This window comes from Puma concolor, chromosome E1, assembly GCF_028749965.1.
Source record: "Puma concolor isolate L17-30 chromosome E1, mPumCon1.1.hap2, whole genome shotgun sequence".
Lineage (NCBI taxonomy): Eukaryota > Metazoa > Chordata > Mammalia > Carnivora > Felidae > Puma > Puma concolor.
In genome coordinates this window covers 57547002-57561401 of record NC_141680.1, presented here as the reverse complement: position 1 = coordinate 57561401, position 14400 = coordinate 57547002, and the positions used below count along the sequence as shown (strand labels likewise).

The 14400-nt window shown below is 50.1% G+C and overlaps 1 protein-coding gene across 3 annotated transcripts in view; it reads right to left on the bottom strand.

Moving 5' to 3' along the window:
• Nucleotides 1-14400, bottom strand: part of SLC38A12 (solute carrier family 38 member 12) — a 59315-nt gene that overhangs the window by 43855 nt on the left and 1060 nt on the right. For all 3 annotated transcript variants that reach the window (XM_086687962.1, XM_086687961.1, XM_086687963.1), the window contains exons 3-6: nucleotides 6487-6608; nucleotides 4195-4276; nucleotides 3616-3712; nucleotides 2798-2878 (exon numbers count right to left, since the gene is read on the bottom strand). In XM_086687962.1, the coding sequence (XP_086544088.1) occupies nucleotides 2798-2878; nucleotides 3616-3712; nucleotides 4195-4276; nucleotides 6487-6608 (382 nt within the window). The remainder of the gene's footprint in view (nucleotides 1-2797; nucleotides 2879-3615; nucleotides 3713-4194; nucleotides 4277-6486; nucleotides 6609-14400) is intronic.

The following is a 14400-nucleotide window of genomic DNA, read 5'->3' as shown; positions in this document are numbered from 1 at the left end:
ATAGACGCTGGTGGAAAACAAAACAAAAAATGGTCCAGCTTCTGAAGCTGAAATCAAGAGGGTAAAAAGCCCTTGATTTCTAAAGACCAAGTGCCTCGTTCTGAGTCTGACTATCCACCAAGCCCTGGATGGGAAGAGGTGGCTGGGGGTGCTGGTGACAGAGGGGGCAGTAGGAGGGGGCACTTAAGACAAGCTCATGGTCAAAATGGTTGCAAGGGAGGACGCTGCCTTTGGAAGCTCCCTCCACAGAGGCAAACCTTGCTCCCCTCTTCCTCTGGGTGGGGGAGGGCTGAACCAGGAACTGGGAACGTAGGCTCTAGCCCCAGTGCTACTGACCATGCTTCCTGACCCTGGCAAGTCCCTGACTATATTCGATCCTGTACAGCGAGAACTGTACCTGTGCTAAATTCCATGTGTGATTCGAGCTTTAAAGACCAGGTGTAAAAGCTCTGAAAAAAAGCATCCGGGCTCTACAACCTCAGGGTCATGCCCCCAGACAGCCAGTCTCAAACTCCTGTTCAGACTGACTGCTCATTTTTGATGTCACTGGTCTTAAGCTGCTGGCTTCTCTGAGAACAGAAAAAAAAAATGAAGTGACAGTTCCCTTCTAATCCTGGTGGCTCTGAAGAGCCTCTGGGGTCCCCAAGGGGAAAGCCAGGGACATGTTCCTCCTGGGTTATTTGAGGTCAGCTCTGCTCCTAGGAGTCTGGGGGAAAAAGACTAGGAAAATACGGTTCTTGCAAGAACTCTGGAGGGCCTCAGACAAAGTCAATGTCCAAGCTTAGTGGCCCCTGGGGTCTGGCTGTCACTCAAACCCCACGCTCCAGGTACAGCCTGTGCCCCAGCCTGTCTTTCTGCTCTGACACCAATGTTCTCTGCAGAGAGGTGGTGCCGCCCCCCCCCCCCCCCTCCCTCCACTCGCCTGTGGACTACGGTGCCAGCTCTGGTTATAAACTGCCATTGACCCTCCCTGATCAATAAATTTCATTACTAGACACAAAATAGGGGGATCAATGAACTTCCTGAGAAGACAGCAATGACGAGGCCTGGCACTGCTGGTCACAAGTGAGCCTGGACCCCAAGGGGGCTTGTTGTGGGGGGTGGGGGGGTCCTTCCAAAGGGGAAGAGAACTGCCCATGAATTAGGAAGAGAACAGAGCAGTGGTTTTCCCCCCGGAGTGTGATTGCCTCACAATCCTCACCGGGGACATCTGCCAACATTTGAAGATGTTTTGGTTTTCACAACTGACAGGTGCTATTGGCACCTAGTGGGTGGAGGCCAAGGATGCTGCTTAACATCCCACAATGCACAGGACAGGCCCCACAACAAAGAAGGACCCAGTCTAAGTGTCAATAGTGCCGAGCGTGGGAAACGCTAAGCAGAGGAGACAGTGTCCCCTAAGTGTGAGGCTGCCCTTGTATGAAAGTGCTCCTTTTTTTTCTGTTAGATTTGGGTAAACTAGAAGTCTCGTCTGGAGGGGGAGAAAAAAACACCAAAACCACAGGTTCCCAGAATTGTTACAGAAGTCAGGGCAGACTGTAAAACATGCTCATCGGAAAGGAAGTTTCAAAGGCGGATGTCCTCCCTCCAATGTGCGTTTTCTCTCCAAAGTTTGCGTTTGCAGGGGGATTGGGTGCGGCTGCCAGGGGGAAATGTTTATGCTCTTATCTTCGTCTAATGAGATGGGGAGAGGTAGAAATGGAGCAAAGGAAAATCACAGAGTGGGCTGGACACAACCAGTCTGATTTTCACGAATTCTGGAAGCCTCTGTGAGGCTGGTAGGGAAGCAGGAACCAGACCCTCAGGCAATCATTGGCTGATGATCATGACATTCCAGACTGGACGGTCAAATCACACCACCAGTGATAAACCAAATGCTTAATGTCCTGAAAAGCAGTTGAGAAGACTCTGGTTTCTATAATTCCCCAGGCTCCAAGTTACTGCAGCCACACTGGAGATGGGAAAGAATCGGTGGAGATGCCACCCCTCTGTGACCAAAGGGCAGAGGATCTTCCAAAGATAAAATCCTTACAAAGACAGGATTTATTGAGATGTGTCTGACTGTCTCTGAAGGGGAAACGGACAGGTTTGGGTACTGAAAAACCATACCCTTAAACAGCACATCTTCCAAAGAACAACATTTGCCAGGGAGGTATAGAGTGTTGTCACAGAACACCCAGTGACCCAGCGTCTGAGCTGGGGGTGGGGTGGGGGGATCCTTTCAGCTGTAACCAGTCCTGCTAAGGAGCAGGTAGAGTGAGGAGGGGTCACGATCAGAAACAGATACCAAGACAGTAACCTTGTGTGTGGATTCCTGGCGCCCTCTGCTGGCCACTGGTGGAGAGAGGGGGGGAGAGGGAGAGGGAGAGAGAGAGAGAGAGAGAGAGAGAGACAGAGACAGAGACACACACACAGAGGCATGTGCATGGTGTATCCCATCACTGTCACAGGTAGCTGCCCTGTGTTGTTCTAGACTGAACAGTCCAGAAGGAAAGAGAGACAAGTCAGAAGCAATCGAGCAAGAGGCATAAAACTACCAGCCAGCTCCACTGGCTTCCTTCCTTGGAAAGCTGCTTAGGATTCCTGACCTCTATGAGCAGGAAGAGCCAAGGAGCTGCTTCTCTATTTCTAATGCTGATGAGTGGGGAGAGATTCAGGAAAACAATGAGAGCGGCTCAGGCCTCTCGGCAAGGTGGCCTCACAAACGCACTGGGATCTGGCCGACGCCATCAGCCCCCTCCCTAGTTGTCAAGGTCTGTCGGACTGCCCTCACCCCACCTTGAGAAAGAACTCATACCTTTATTGAAGAACATGGAAGCCATCTGTCCCATCTCCACCCGGTCTGTGATTTCAAAAAGGTTCAGAGATCCACGTCTCTCTGTGGAGCCAAAAGGACAAGGAAGAGAAAGTGGTTTTCATTCAGAGAAGCTCCTAGAGGGGGCACTAACTTCACTAAATTCTCCAGACTGAGGAAATCCTCAAGCATTTCAAATTCTCTTTATTTTTTTTAAGTTTATTTATTTTGAGAGAGAGTGAGCACAAGTGGGGTAGGAGCAGAGAGAGAGAGAGCAGGGAGAGAGAGAATCCCAAGCAGGCTCCACACTGTCAGCACAGAGCCTGATGCGGGGCTCGAACTCACAAACCACGAGATCATGACCCGAGTTGAAACCAAGAGTTGGATGCTCAACTAACCAAGTCACCCAGGTGCCCCAGCATTTCAAATTCTTGCAAAAACTTCTAATGTTTCTCCACTCGAAATGTTTAAAACAATATATAGAAAGGGATCCAGGGGTGCTGGTAATGGAGGGGAGAAGAAAAGCTGGGTCACGTGGCCCTGGCTCGGCTGGAGTGGGGAGGGACCTGCCAGACATGCGTGATTGGTGGGACAGGAGGATGAGTCGAACACCTCATATCAGTTCAAGCTTCCAGTGTGCCCAGGGTGATGAGGTGAGTAGTCTGACCAAGCCGCTAACATGAGCAAGTGGTGAATCCCGGGTCCCTGGCTAGTGCTCTGGCCTGATGGTCTCTGCAGAAAGACTCCCTTGCTCTCTCTACAAGGGAAGAAGCTTGTGGACCAGAGGGAGGTGCCTGCCGGCCTGTAACCCCAAGACTTACGCACTGAAAGGATGGGTCGTTTCTCTGCCCGCTCGTAGTTGTCCTGAACAAGGACGTCACTGTCGGAGGCTGTGGAGGAGTCCTCCTCTTCCTCCTCCTAGGAGGGGGTGGGGCGGGGGGAGGGAGGGGACAAACAAGGAAAAAAGAGGGGCACATAACTCGACAGAAAACCCACGGGAAACTGGAAAACCCATTTCCTTTGATCTTTCTTTCCAGAAGGCATCTAATTAAGGGCACCTCTCAACACCTCCGTGCTGTCACATGAGAAGGCACAGACACGCAGATGTCAGATCTGAAGCTGCAATGCTGTTCCTGGGACTAGAGGTTCAGAATGATGAGTAAGCTCACGGTAGGGGGCTCAAGGGGACCCCTGACATGATGCTAAGGGAGCAGAGGCTGCATGTGTTCAGTGAGCTTATGCGGCTGTAAAGCTTTGGCTCTGGAACAAGGGTCTTGGAGACATGCAGTGGACGTGAGCCCCCTACACAATGGGAGGGAAAGAACTGGCCCCTGAGGGCTGCCTCTTCTAGCACACAATTGGCCAGAGGCGCAGCCTGGAGACAAGGGCAATACACACACCTGGTGGTTTTCCATCCTTTTCCAGTGGAGCTGAGCGTTGGCCGCAGCCATGGCCTCTATCACGAAGGTAGTCGTCACAAAGCTGTGGAGTAAGGCCACAATTTAATTGCCAAAGGCAGGTGGGAGGTTGGAGGTGGCACAATGAAAAAGGAAAAATCGTTTCAAGACCAAGAAGCCCAAAGCATTGTCTCTTCTGAGAGCCGTTCCCTAGGGGACTTTTGAGATGCATTTGACCTGGTAAAATGTGTGTGCGTAAGGGACGTCTTGCGTGCTTGCCTTCATGTCCTTGTCTATGTTTAGAATATGTTTTGACGCACGGGAGAGAGGGGTGTGAAATAAGCTGATGGGGGCCGGGGGTAGAGCGTGAGCCTGGGGGAAGAGGGGACATGGGGCGATGTGGTACCGCACACCAAGAGGGGGCCTGCTGGGGGCAGAGCAGGGAGGAGGCCGATTCACAATGGGCCTTCTGAAAGCTTCTGGGAAGGGCAGCGGGCAGCTCTCCACTCTCCGTGCTGGGACACAGACAAGCAGTCAGCTCCCAGGTCCATTCACTGATGGACGGGGCACAGCACGGATAACTGGAAAGGACATTAGGTTCCAGAATGTGTTTCCATGTTTCTGTCTTTCCTTCCTTTTTCGGCAGTACCTTTACTTTCCTAATAACCTAGCAAATGTAAAAATAAGCTTGCATTTTTATGGCTCGAGTCAAAAAGGACACTGAGAGGTGGCACCAGACATTTGCTGCGGAGTCAAACTAGAGTGCAAAACCATCTTCTCTCTTCTTCCGCTTAGGGAAGCTGGAGAGGCCCAGACTTCAGCCGGAGCTGGAGTGCATGGGTCCTCCAGTCAGCAGAGCTGCGGGGCAGGGTGGGGGGGAGGGGGGAGCCGCCCTCCTACTGGTAAACCCAAGGGTGGAGTCTCTCCCTGCTGAAGGACCCCAGACAGCACAGTCCTCTCCCTCCTTCTTGAGGCTCTAGCCCAGCCCTCCTCAAGTGCCTTCACTTGCCACAGGCTGACTGCTCAGCCACATCCGCTCCATCTCGGGGGGTGGAGGGCAGCCAGTCCTGAAACTCCCATTCCAGGGCCTCAGCACCTTCTGGAAAGGTTTCTCATTATCTTGCCTAAGTGACCATTTTAAGGACTTCAGATTTTCCCTTCTTTTTGCAAATAAAACTAGAATCAATCTTAGTTAAGGCATAAAAAGGATTCTCATGGTTGCACAAAGCCAACTCATCGATCATGTTCAAATATAAATGGGCTGAGCAGGGAGGGGACATGGCCGCCCCTACCTGGGGGCCCCCAATAATCACCTCCCATTCAGACAGCTGCCTGTGCTGAAGGTCCTTTAAAGGGGACAGCAGAGCCACAGAAGGACAAGGACTTGCAGTATGTAATGAGCCAAGGATGGCCACGAAACCCCCCCCAAGAAAAAATGAGTGAAGAAACAGAAATGTGAGCGTTTTCCCATCCAGCCTCTTCTACGTCCCAATTTGCTTCACCTGTAACCCAACCCAAGAACAGTGCCTGGTGTCACTTCTCCCAGGGAAGGTCCTTCTGAGGGGTGTTTCCAGGTGTTCCCTTGCCTCTTTTTGGCAGCCTGTAGATTCCCACCTGGAAATGCATAGTCCTAAATCCCTTACGAGCCTGGGGCACTTGCTGAATGACTCCCCGCCTGCATGCAGAATCCGAGAGGAGCCTCAAGTAGGATCTACCCTCTGTGAGGCACCAGCTGGTGAACCCCACACACCTGGCTCTAGGAGCGGGTGCCCCTGAAAGCTTGGGAAGGCACCGGGCACCTCTTTGCTGCCAGGCACAAAGTGGGCTGAGATTAACATGTGATTACGTGCCTCCCCATGTGTTAATAATCACTTACTTTGTGGGCTACCTTAAGCAAATTCTAAATTCCAAACTGACTTCCCTTATCACTGTAGATGTTTGTCAGATTCTTTTTCTGTGGCCAGGTGGTATTTTCTCGAAGAACAAAAATTGATGATGGTACCATCACTAAAGCATACAACCGGGGAGGCCAACCAGCCGGAGAGGCAATGTGAGCACCACGTGAAACATTCCAAAGCCCAGTTGGATGTCTTGACTCTTAACTGATTAGATTGTGTAACTGCTCCGTTAGCATGAGACCTGGAGGCCTTTGCGTCTCCTTTCCTGTCTCTGGGCCACTCTGGTTAGGATTCACCGTGGACTCCCTGCCCCCCAGGCATGCTTCCTCATGTTAATGAAGAGAAGTCAGGACTCCCTGGGCAGCCTCCTCCCAGCCCCTGCGTGCCAGCCTCTTACCTCATGAAGCCCAGGAACACCAGCAGGACCAGGCTGACGAGCCACCCGGCGGTGGCAAAGGCCTTGGGCATGGTGAGTGCACCAGTGCCCACGATGAGGTTAAACATGTACACCAGTCCCACCTGGAAGCAACAGAAGTGACCTTCAAGCTCTGACATTAATTAACCTCTCCCGGCAGTGGCTCCCAAAAATGACCCTGGGTGACAGCCAAACTGGAGGCAGGGAGGCCAGAGAAGCAGGTCAGAAGGGAGAATTCGGCCGAGGTTCTAAGAAGGCGTGCTGTGCAACCAAATGCTAGGGAAGGGAACATCAACACTTGGAAGGCTAAAGTCCTGCCTTCTGTCGGACCTTCCAAGAAGTCTCCGGTGTTTGGTTCCTTCTCTGCTTTTGGGCACCGCCCCATCACCTTGCCATTTCCTAGTATTCAAAGCTGCATCTCAGAGGTTAGCGCTCTGCCCAACTAGGCTGCAGGCTTCCTGAGGACACACTGCCACATCTGGGGTACCCGGCGCAAGGATGAACCGCAGCGCTGACCTCAAAAAACCTCCACTCCTCCCAAGACCTCTCAGCACATGACCCAACCCTGCTGTCACCCATTCTTGCCATTGTCCTTTGGGATGTCAACATTCATGCTGCTTCCTTTTCCCTACCGTCCTGCCCACACTGACTTCAGGGATTCTTATGTAAATTGAGATAGAATTCACATGTCATGAAATTCACCCTTTTAAGGTATTTGCCAATGACATATCTGATGAAGGATTAGCATCCAAAATATATAAAAAACTTATACAATAGCCAAAACCCAAATAATCCAATTAAGAAATGGGCAGAAGACATGAACAGACATTTCCCCAAAGAAGACATCCAGATGGCCTACGGACACATGCAAAGATGCTCAACATCAGTCATCAGGGAAATGCAAATGAAAATCAAAGCGAGACATCACCTCACACCTGTCAGAATGGCTGAAATCAACAACACAAGAAACAACAAGTGTTGGCAAGGATGTGGAGAGACAGGAACCCTCGTGCACTGCTGGTGGGAATGTAAACTGGTGTAACCACTGTGGAAAACAGTATGGTGGCACCACAAAAAGTTAAAAATAGAACTACCTATGATCCAGCAATTGCATTACTGGGCATTTACCCAAAAAATACCAAAAACACTAATTCAAAGGGATACATGCACCCCTATGTTAACTGCAGCATTATTTATGACAGCCAAATTATGGAAACAGCCCAAGTGTCCATCAACAGATGAATGGATAAAAAAGTGGCATATACACACACACACACACACACACACACACACACACACACACACTGAAATGTTATTCAGCTATAAAAAGAATGAAATCTTGCCATTTGCAACAAAATGGGTGGATTTAGAAAGTGTAACGCTAAATAAGTCAATACAGAAAGATAAATACCGTGTGATGTCTCTCATATGTAGAATTTAAGAAACAAAATGAAGGAGCAAAGGGAAAAAAAGAGACTAAGAAATAGAGTATTAACTACAGAGAACTAACTGATGGGTACCAGAGGGGAGGTGGTGGGGGGATGGGGGAAATAGGTGACGGGGGTTACGGGGTGCACTTGTTGTGATGAGCACCCAGGGTTGTATGGGACTGAATCACTCTAACACTGTATGTTAACTATACTGGAATTGAAATAGAAAACTTAATTTAAAAAACCACCCTTTTAAAGGATACAATTTCCTGGTTCTTAGCACCATCATCTAATTCTGCTTCATCACTCCAAAAAGAAGGCAGGTACCCACCAGCAGACCCTCTCCCTCGCCCCTGACAACCAGGCTCTGCGTGCAATTCCTGAGTCACTGACTTCAGATTTTAAATTCTCATTCACACTGACTTGACTCTAGCTGGTTTTTTCTTTAATGTATTTTTGAGAGAGAGAGAGCATGCATGCAACAGTGTGTGTGTCAGGGAGGGGCAGAGAGAGAGAGAGAGAGAGAGAGAGAGAGAGAGAGAGAGAGAGAGAGAGAGAGACACAGAGTCCAAAGCAGGCTCCAGGCTCTGAGCTGTCAGCACAGAGCTCGACGCGGGGCTCGAACTCACGAACCGTGAGATCATGACCTGAGCCAAAGTCGGATGTTCAACCAAATGAGCCACCCAGGCGCTCCTTGACTCTAGTTGTTAATTGTAATGTTCCTGTTTCTAGATCTCGATCAGGAAATTCCTTTCTCTGAGCTGAAGCCTCCTGCAGCCTTGTCCATTCCCACCAACACCTGCAGTCCCCCCACCCTCCCCACGCAGGCCACCCCCTCCACTCTGGCTGCATTTGCATTCTTTGGCCTCGTGTACAATGGGCTAGTTCCACAAAGTGCTCTCTACCCTCTACCCATGATTCACACACCCTCCCCTATTCTGACCCTCCCGACCCCAGCCTTGGACAGACCCAGCGCCTGCTTCCTCTATTTCCTATATGAAGCTGCCAAAAGTTCCTGGAATTTTTTTTTTTTTTTTAATTATAATGACTGATTTTACCACAGATGAATGGTTCCTTCACCTGTGCTCCAACAGCATTGATTTTCTTTATTCCACCACGGACTTCTTGGCATTTCCCACAGGAAACCTCTTCAAGCCCTAGCCCCTGACCTCCACCTCTCTCAGTTGAAGGCTGCTTCCTGTGTCACAGAGGTGACTGAGGCCATCTGATGTGCCCTCTGCCAGCTTCCCTCCCTCTTCATTCAACAATCAGTGTCTGCATCTTTCCCACTCCCTCTCTACCCATGGGGAACATGTGACCTTCCTCCTGTACCCGAATTTCTGGGCTCAGTCCTTCTTTCTGGAATCTTCTTCCTACCAGCTCCTCCCTTCTGCCTACAAATGTCCTTGACACCTTTAAAACACCACCCTCTCAGGGCGCCTGGGTGGCTTAGTCGATTAAGCGTCAGACTTCAGCTCAGGTCATGATCTCATGGTTTGTAGGTTCGAGCCCTGCATTGGGCTCTGTGCTGACAGTGCATAGAGCCTGCTTGGGATTCTTGGTGTCCCTCTCTCTCTGCCCCTCTCCCACTCACACTCTTTCAAAAATAAACAAACATTAAAAAAAAAACAAACCCACAATCCTCTCACTACCCTTAACCCCACTCACCAAAGAAGCTACCTATTTCCTCTATCTTCATTTCCAAGTTTTTGTACTTTGCGTTTCCACTCCCAGAGCTCTTATGAAACGATGTTCTTCAAAATCACCAATGACCTCCTATTTGCCCAATCCAATGACTTTCTTAGTCTTTACTCTTTCTTACGCTCTGATGTAAACTGTCTCCTTTCCCTCAGCAACTTCACTCAGTCCTGTGGCTTCACCTCTGCATCAGTCTTTCTGTAGACCTCAAATCCACGGTCTCTAGTCACCCCCGCCTCCCCCTCCCGCGTATCCCAGTCCTAGCGATTCTACTTCTGAAGAGTCTTTTGTCACTACCTCTGGTCATACTCCCGTTTACAACCTAAATCGCTTCAGCCTGGGCTGTGACCGCCGCTTCCTAACGGGTCTTCCTGTGTTCTACGACATTGGCTCATTTACAGTTTGCTTTACTGCTTATCCCTGTTTAAAACAGCAACAGAAACACTTAATCTCTGTGAACACCTACCCATCTCTCATTTTTACTTCCTTGTTCTTTGACATATGTACTTTTTATATATGTATGTGTGTATATATACACACGTATATGTATAAATTTTCAAGTTTATTTTGAGAGAGACTGCACAAGCAAGAGAGAGGGGCAGGGGGTGGGGAGGGAGGGGGAGAGGGAAAGAGAGGGAGGGGGTGGAGGGAGAGGGAGAGAGAGAATCCCAAGCAGGCTCTATGCTCAGCGCAGAGCCTGATGTGGGGGTTGATCCCATGACCCTGGGATCACAACCTGAGATGAAATCAAGAGTTAGACACTTAACTAACTGAGCCACCCAGGCACCCTGTGCTTCTCTGTATTTAGAAAATTTTTCTAAAACAACCATGTACTGAATTTTTTATCACACAAATTGGGGCCCATTCTCCCAGCGTTGTTGTTGTCGTTGCTGTTTTAATAGAGCTGGGGGATAAGGGGCCGGGCAGTGGTTAGGGAAGGACAGGCTTCTAGGCAGGTGCTAAGTGCACATCTGAGTGCTGGATAGGAAGGCATCCTGCAGACGGGAAAGAGCTCTGCTCACAGTCTGTTTACACTTGGCACAGGCCACCGGCCCCTCAAATCCCACCCAGCACTTGGACACACGCAAACGCTGCTTCCCCCACAAAGCCCTTCCAGTCTCGCTCCCCACTTTTGAACCCCTAGAGCAAGAATACTTCCTATGTCCTGGTTCTCGACGTTGGTGTACTCATCCATTCCCCATTGCTACAACTGAGGTCCCGGTGTCGCTTCTCAGGGTGCCTGGCACACAGCCTCCAGCTAGGAATCCTTGGCTGAGCTGATTGGACCTGGCGAGGTCCTCTCTAACGTAAGCCTCACAGTCTCTGTCCCGTTGTAAACACCATGGTCTCAGTGTGATCACACAGACAGATCCCAGAAGGATTAAACCAAGGTCGAACCGTGTTCCTACATCTCTCCCTGCAGCTTTGTTCTCCGCATGTTGCCCTTCTAAGCAAGAACACATATGAAGGGTAGACCCTTTTTCTTTATAGAAAATGGCCTTGGTGAAGGTTATCGTGAGAGGGAAAGTGACGGTTCTTTGCCAAAAAGTTTTGTAACAGTACAAGAGGCATTTTTGAATTCAGTGATACCTGAAGGTCTTGAGATGAAGGGTCAAGGGTCTATCTCTGGCTGAGCACTGTTGGAATTTGGGGCCAGATTCTTCTGTTGTGGGGCTGTCCTGTGGATTGTAGGATGTTTAGTAGCATCCCTGGTCTCTACCCACTAGGTTCTAGTACTCCCCAGCCTCGTGCCTGTGCTGGGATGATCACAAACGTCTCCAGACGTTGCCAAATGTCCTGGGATATGGGGGGAGAGGGGCAAGACTGCCACCGGCTGAGAACACTGCTGATAAAGACATAATCCCAACAGAAACTTCAAATAAGTCTCAGCGAAAAAGACCTTTAAAGGGCGCCTGGGTGCAGTCAGTTGAGCGTCTGACTCTTGATTTTGGCTCAGATCACGACCTCAGTCAGTTAAGCGTCTGACTTGGTTTTGGCTCAGGTCACGATCTCAAGGTTGTGGGACTAAGCCCCCACATCAGGCTCCGTGCTGGGCACGGAGCTCTAATAAAAATTAAAAATTTTTGATTAAAAAAAAAAAAACACCCTTAAGAACTTTACAAAAGGAGTTAACTGGGATACGTGCTGTTAGCAGTTAGGAGCAGAAATGGGCAGTCACACTTCTCTTGCACTACTGACATTCTTTAGTTTCAAAGGGAGTACTCTGGGCCTAGGGGGGCTCAGGGAGCCCTGTAGGATAACATGAGATGTCTTCACCTTCCTGGCAAGAGTTAAGCCCTTCTGACCTTCAGCAAAGGTGTCAGCGAGGACCAACCAGGAGTAGACTTATGGAGCAGGAAGCACATCTGAGCTAAGCCACATGCCAGGTCAAAGGTAGTTGTGGGGCAGGAGGAAGAGGAAGGAGACGTTCTCTTCTGCTGGTTACCTGACGGTTCTGTGGGGACAGCCTCGTGGAAAGTGTGGCCAAAAGCAGAATAAAGCCCCGCTGCAGGCTAAACCGTCTCCTCCCCTTCTCCACTCTTCCTCGGGATGGGGGACCTGCTCCCCTGTGCTCTAGGGACGTCAGTGCAGCGTTCCTGCTGCCTTACCTAATGCCCGGCGGCCTCACCCCCAGATGTGCACGAGGCAGGAGTTAACGGTGGTTTCTGCCCGCTTCCCCATGACACTTGTCAAAGGAAACAGAAGGCCAAAGAGATGCGGAAGCAAGAGGCCTGTCCTTCGAAAGCAACAGCAACGATCTTTGGCAACACTGGCTGGCAGGAGGGGCCCTTGGCCACTGACCCTTGTGCAGGTGGTGGTCCACTGCATCCTCTATTTGGATCACACAATCCCCACAGTCCTGAGCCACTCCTGGTCCCCGTAAATAGGGAAACAGACATGCCTGTTCTGAGATCGCTTTGACGAGGTGGGGGTGGCATGTGGGCCTGAACCGTGTTCTGAATCCGGCACTCTCCTTGAGAGGGCCTGACAGGTAAGTCCTCTGAGGCCAGTCTGCCGAGTACAGGTATTTTTATGCAGAACAATGCAAGCTAAGGCAAACATCCCTAACACCCGCGAAGCAGAAAAGACCTGACAACAGGGCAACACAGAGGTAGGGAGAGGCTCTGTGTTGCGAATAACCCAAGTTATGGGCTGATGCACCTTCGTGAACCAAGTAAGTGCTCAGTGTCTCGGTTTCCCAAGACCTCGAGAGCGGGTCATGCCTGTCCTGTGCTGAGCAGGGGATTCCAAGCCATGTCCGCAGTGGAGGGAGTTCCACTGCTTTTCTGGGCTCTGCCGATGGGGAACCTTATGCCCTTCTCCTGGTCTCACAAGGGATCAAGAACCTCTCTCCCAGGATGGCAGAGTCAGGGGAAAACTCAGGAAAAAGGCATGATCTCTCCTCAAACCCTGACCGCTAACTCCTGCCTAATACCACCTCACCACCGCCCATCTCTTCCCATCTCTCTCCACCGGTAGGCTAAGAGGATGCAAGCAGTTGTTTATGGCAAATGCCCAGAGTAGGCCCTCAAACAAAACCAATCACACAGGAAAACCGGGGGTGGGAAGCAGAACCCACTGGGGCCTTCAGGCCTACTGCCCAATTTCCTGTGGGTATACGCCGACATGTGAAATGATTATGTGAACTGGAGACACACAAGAAAGTGAGCATATCAAAATATTTTCCTTTTCAAAACTCAGTGTAACTCATTTTCTCATCTCTAAGCGTACAGATGCTCTGAGAAGCAGCAGGAACTTTTATGGACAATATGGACACTTCACTACTGATACCAGGAGGAGGCTGTGAGCTGTTACCCAATTCCTCAGATGAAAGGACCACAATGAGATTCAGTCCAAAGTTCAAGAAAGACTTCCCTCGATAAATTATGGAGGGGAAGGAGGCTCTTTTAGTGCTACACACAAAAGGCACAGATCCAGTAGGAACACTCTGGTGTGAAAATGGCTTTTTGCCAGCTATTTTCAGAGACGCTTATTTATTTATTTACTTATTTGAGAGAGATAGCATGAGTGGTGGAGGGGCAGAGAGAGAGGAAGAGAGCATTCCAAGCAGGCTCCACACTGTCAGCACAGAGCCTGATGCGGGACTTGAACTCACAGACTGTGAGATCACTACCTGAGCCGAAATTAAGAGATGCTTAATTGACTGAGCCACCCAGGTGCCCCTCAGAGATGCTTCCTTATCCATCACACCACAGCTCGAGGGTCTGGGAAGCTAGCAGAAACAAAGCAGGGATTCCACAGGTTAGGTCGATCTAGAAAGAGGACTTTTGCTACTTAAGGCAGTGCTGCTTTTCCCTGGGATACTTAGTAGCAACGTGAGTCAATCATGTGATTATTCCAATCCTCCAGCTAGGTATCCAGGCAAGAGGACTCTGACGTAACCACGACCAATCTTTTTATTACACAAGGAAGATAAACTGGGTGTACTGGTGGGAGGTGGGGGCGGGGGGTAACGCAGACCCAACACAGTAAGAAATCAGTCCTTCTAATTGTTCTAATTACAGACTCCAGCAAACTGCACTTGGAAGTCTCTGCTTTCTCTGCCTCTTACGCCATCCGAGACCATAAAAGCTGTACAACTTACAACTCAGCTGGCAACCAAAGTACTTTCAAACTGCTGAGATGAGCAAACCCAGAGTCAGCAGCTGTCAATCACCATCTCCCCACAGCAGCACAGCCCGAAAGTGTTAGTGGCCCTGGCATAAATATCGCAAGGCGTGAGCAAGTCAGTTTTGTTTCCTTGACC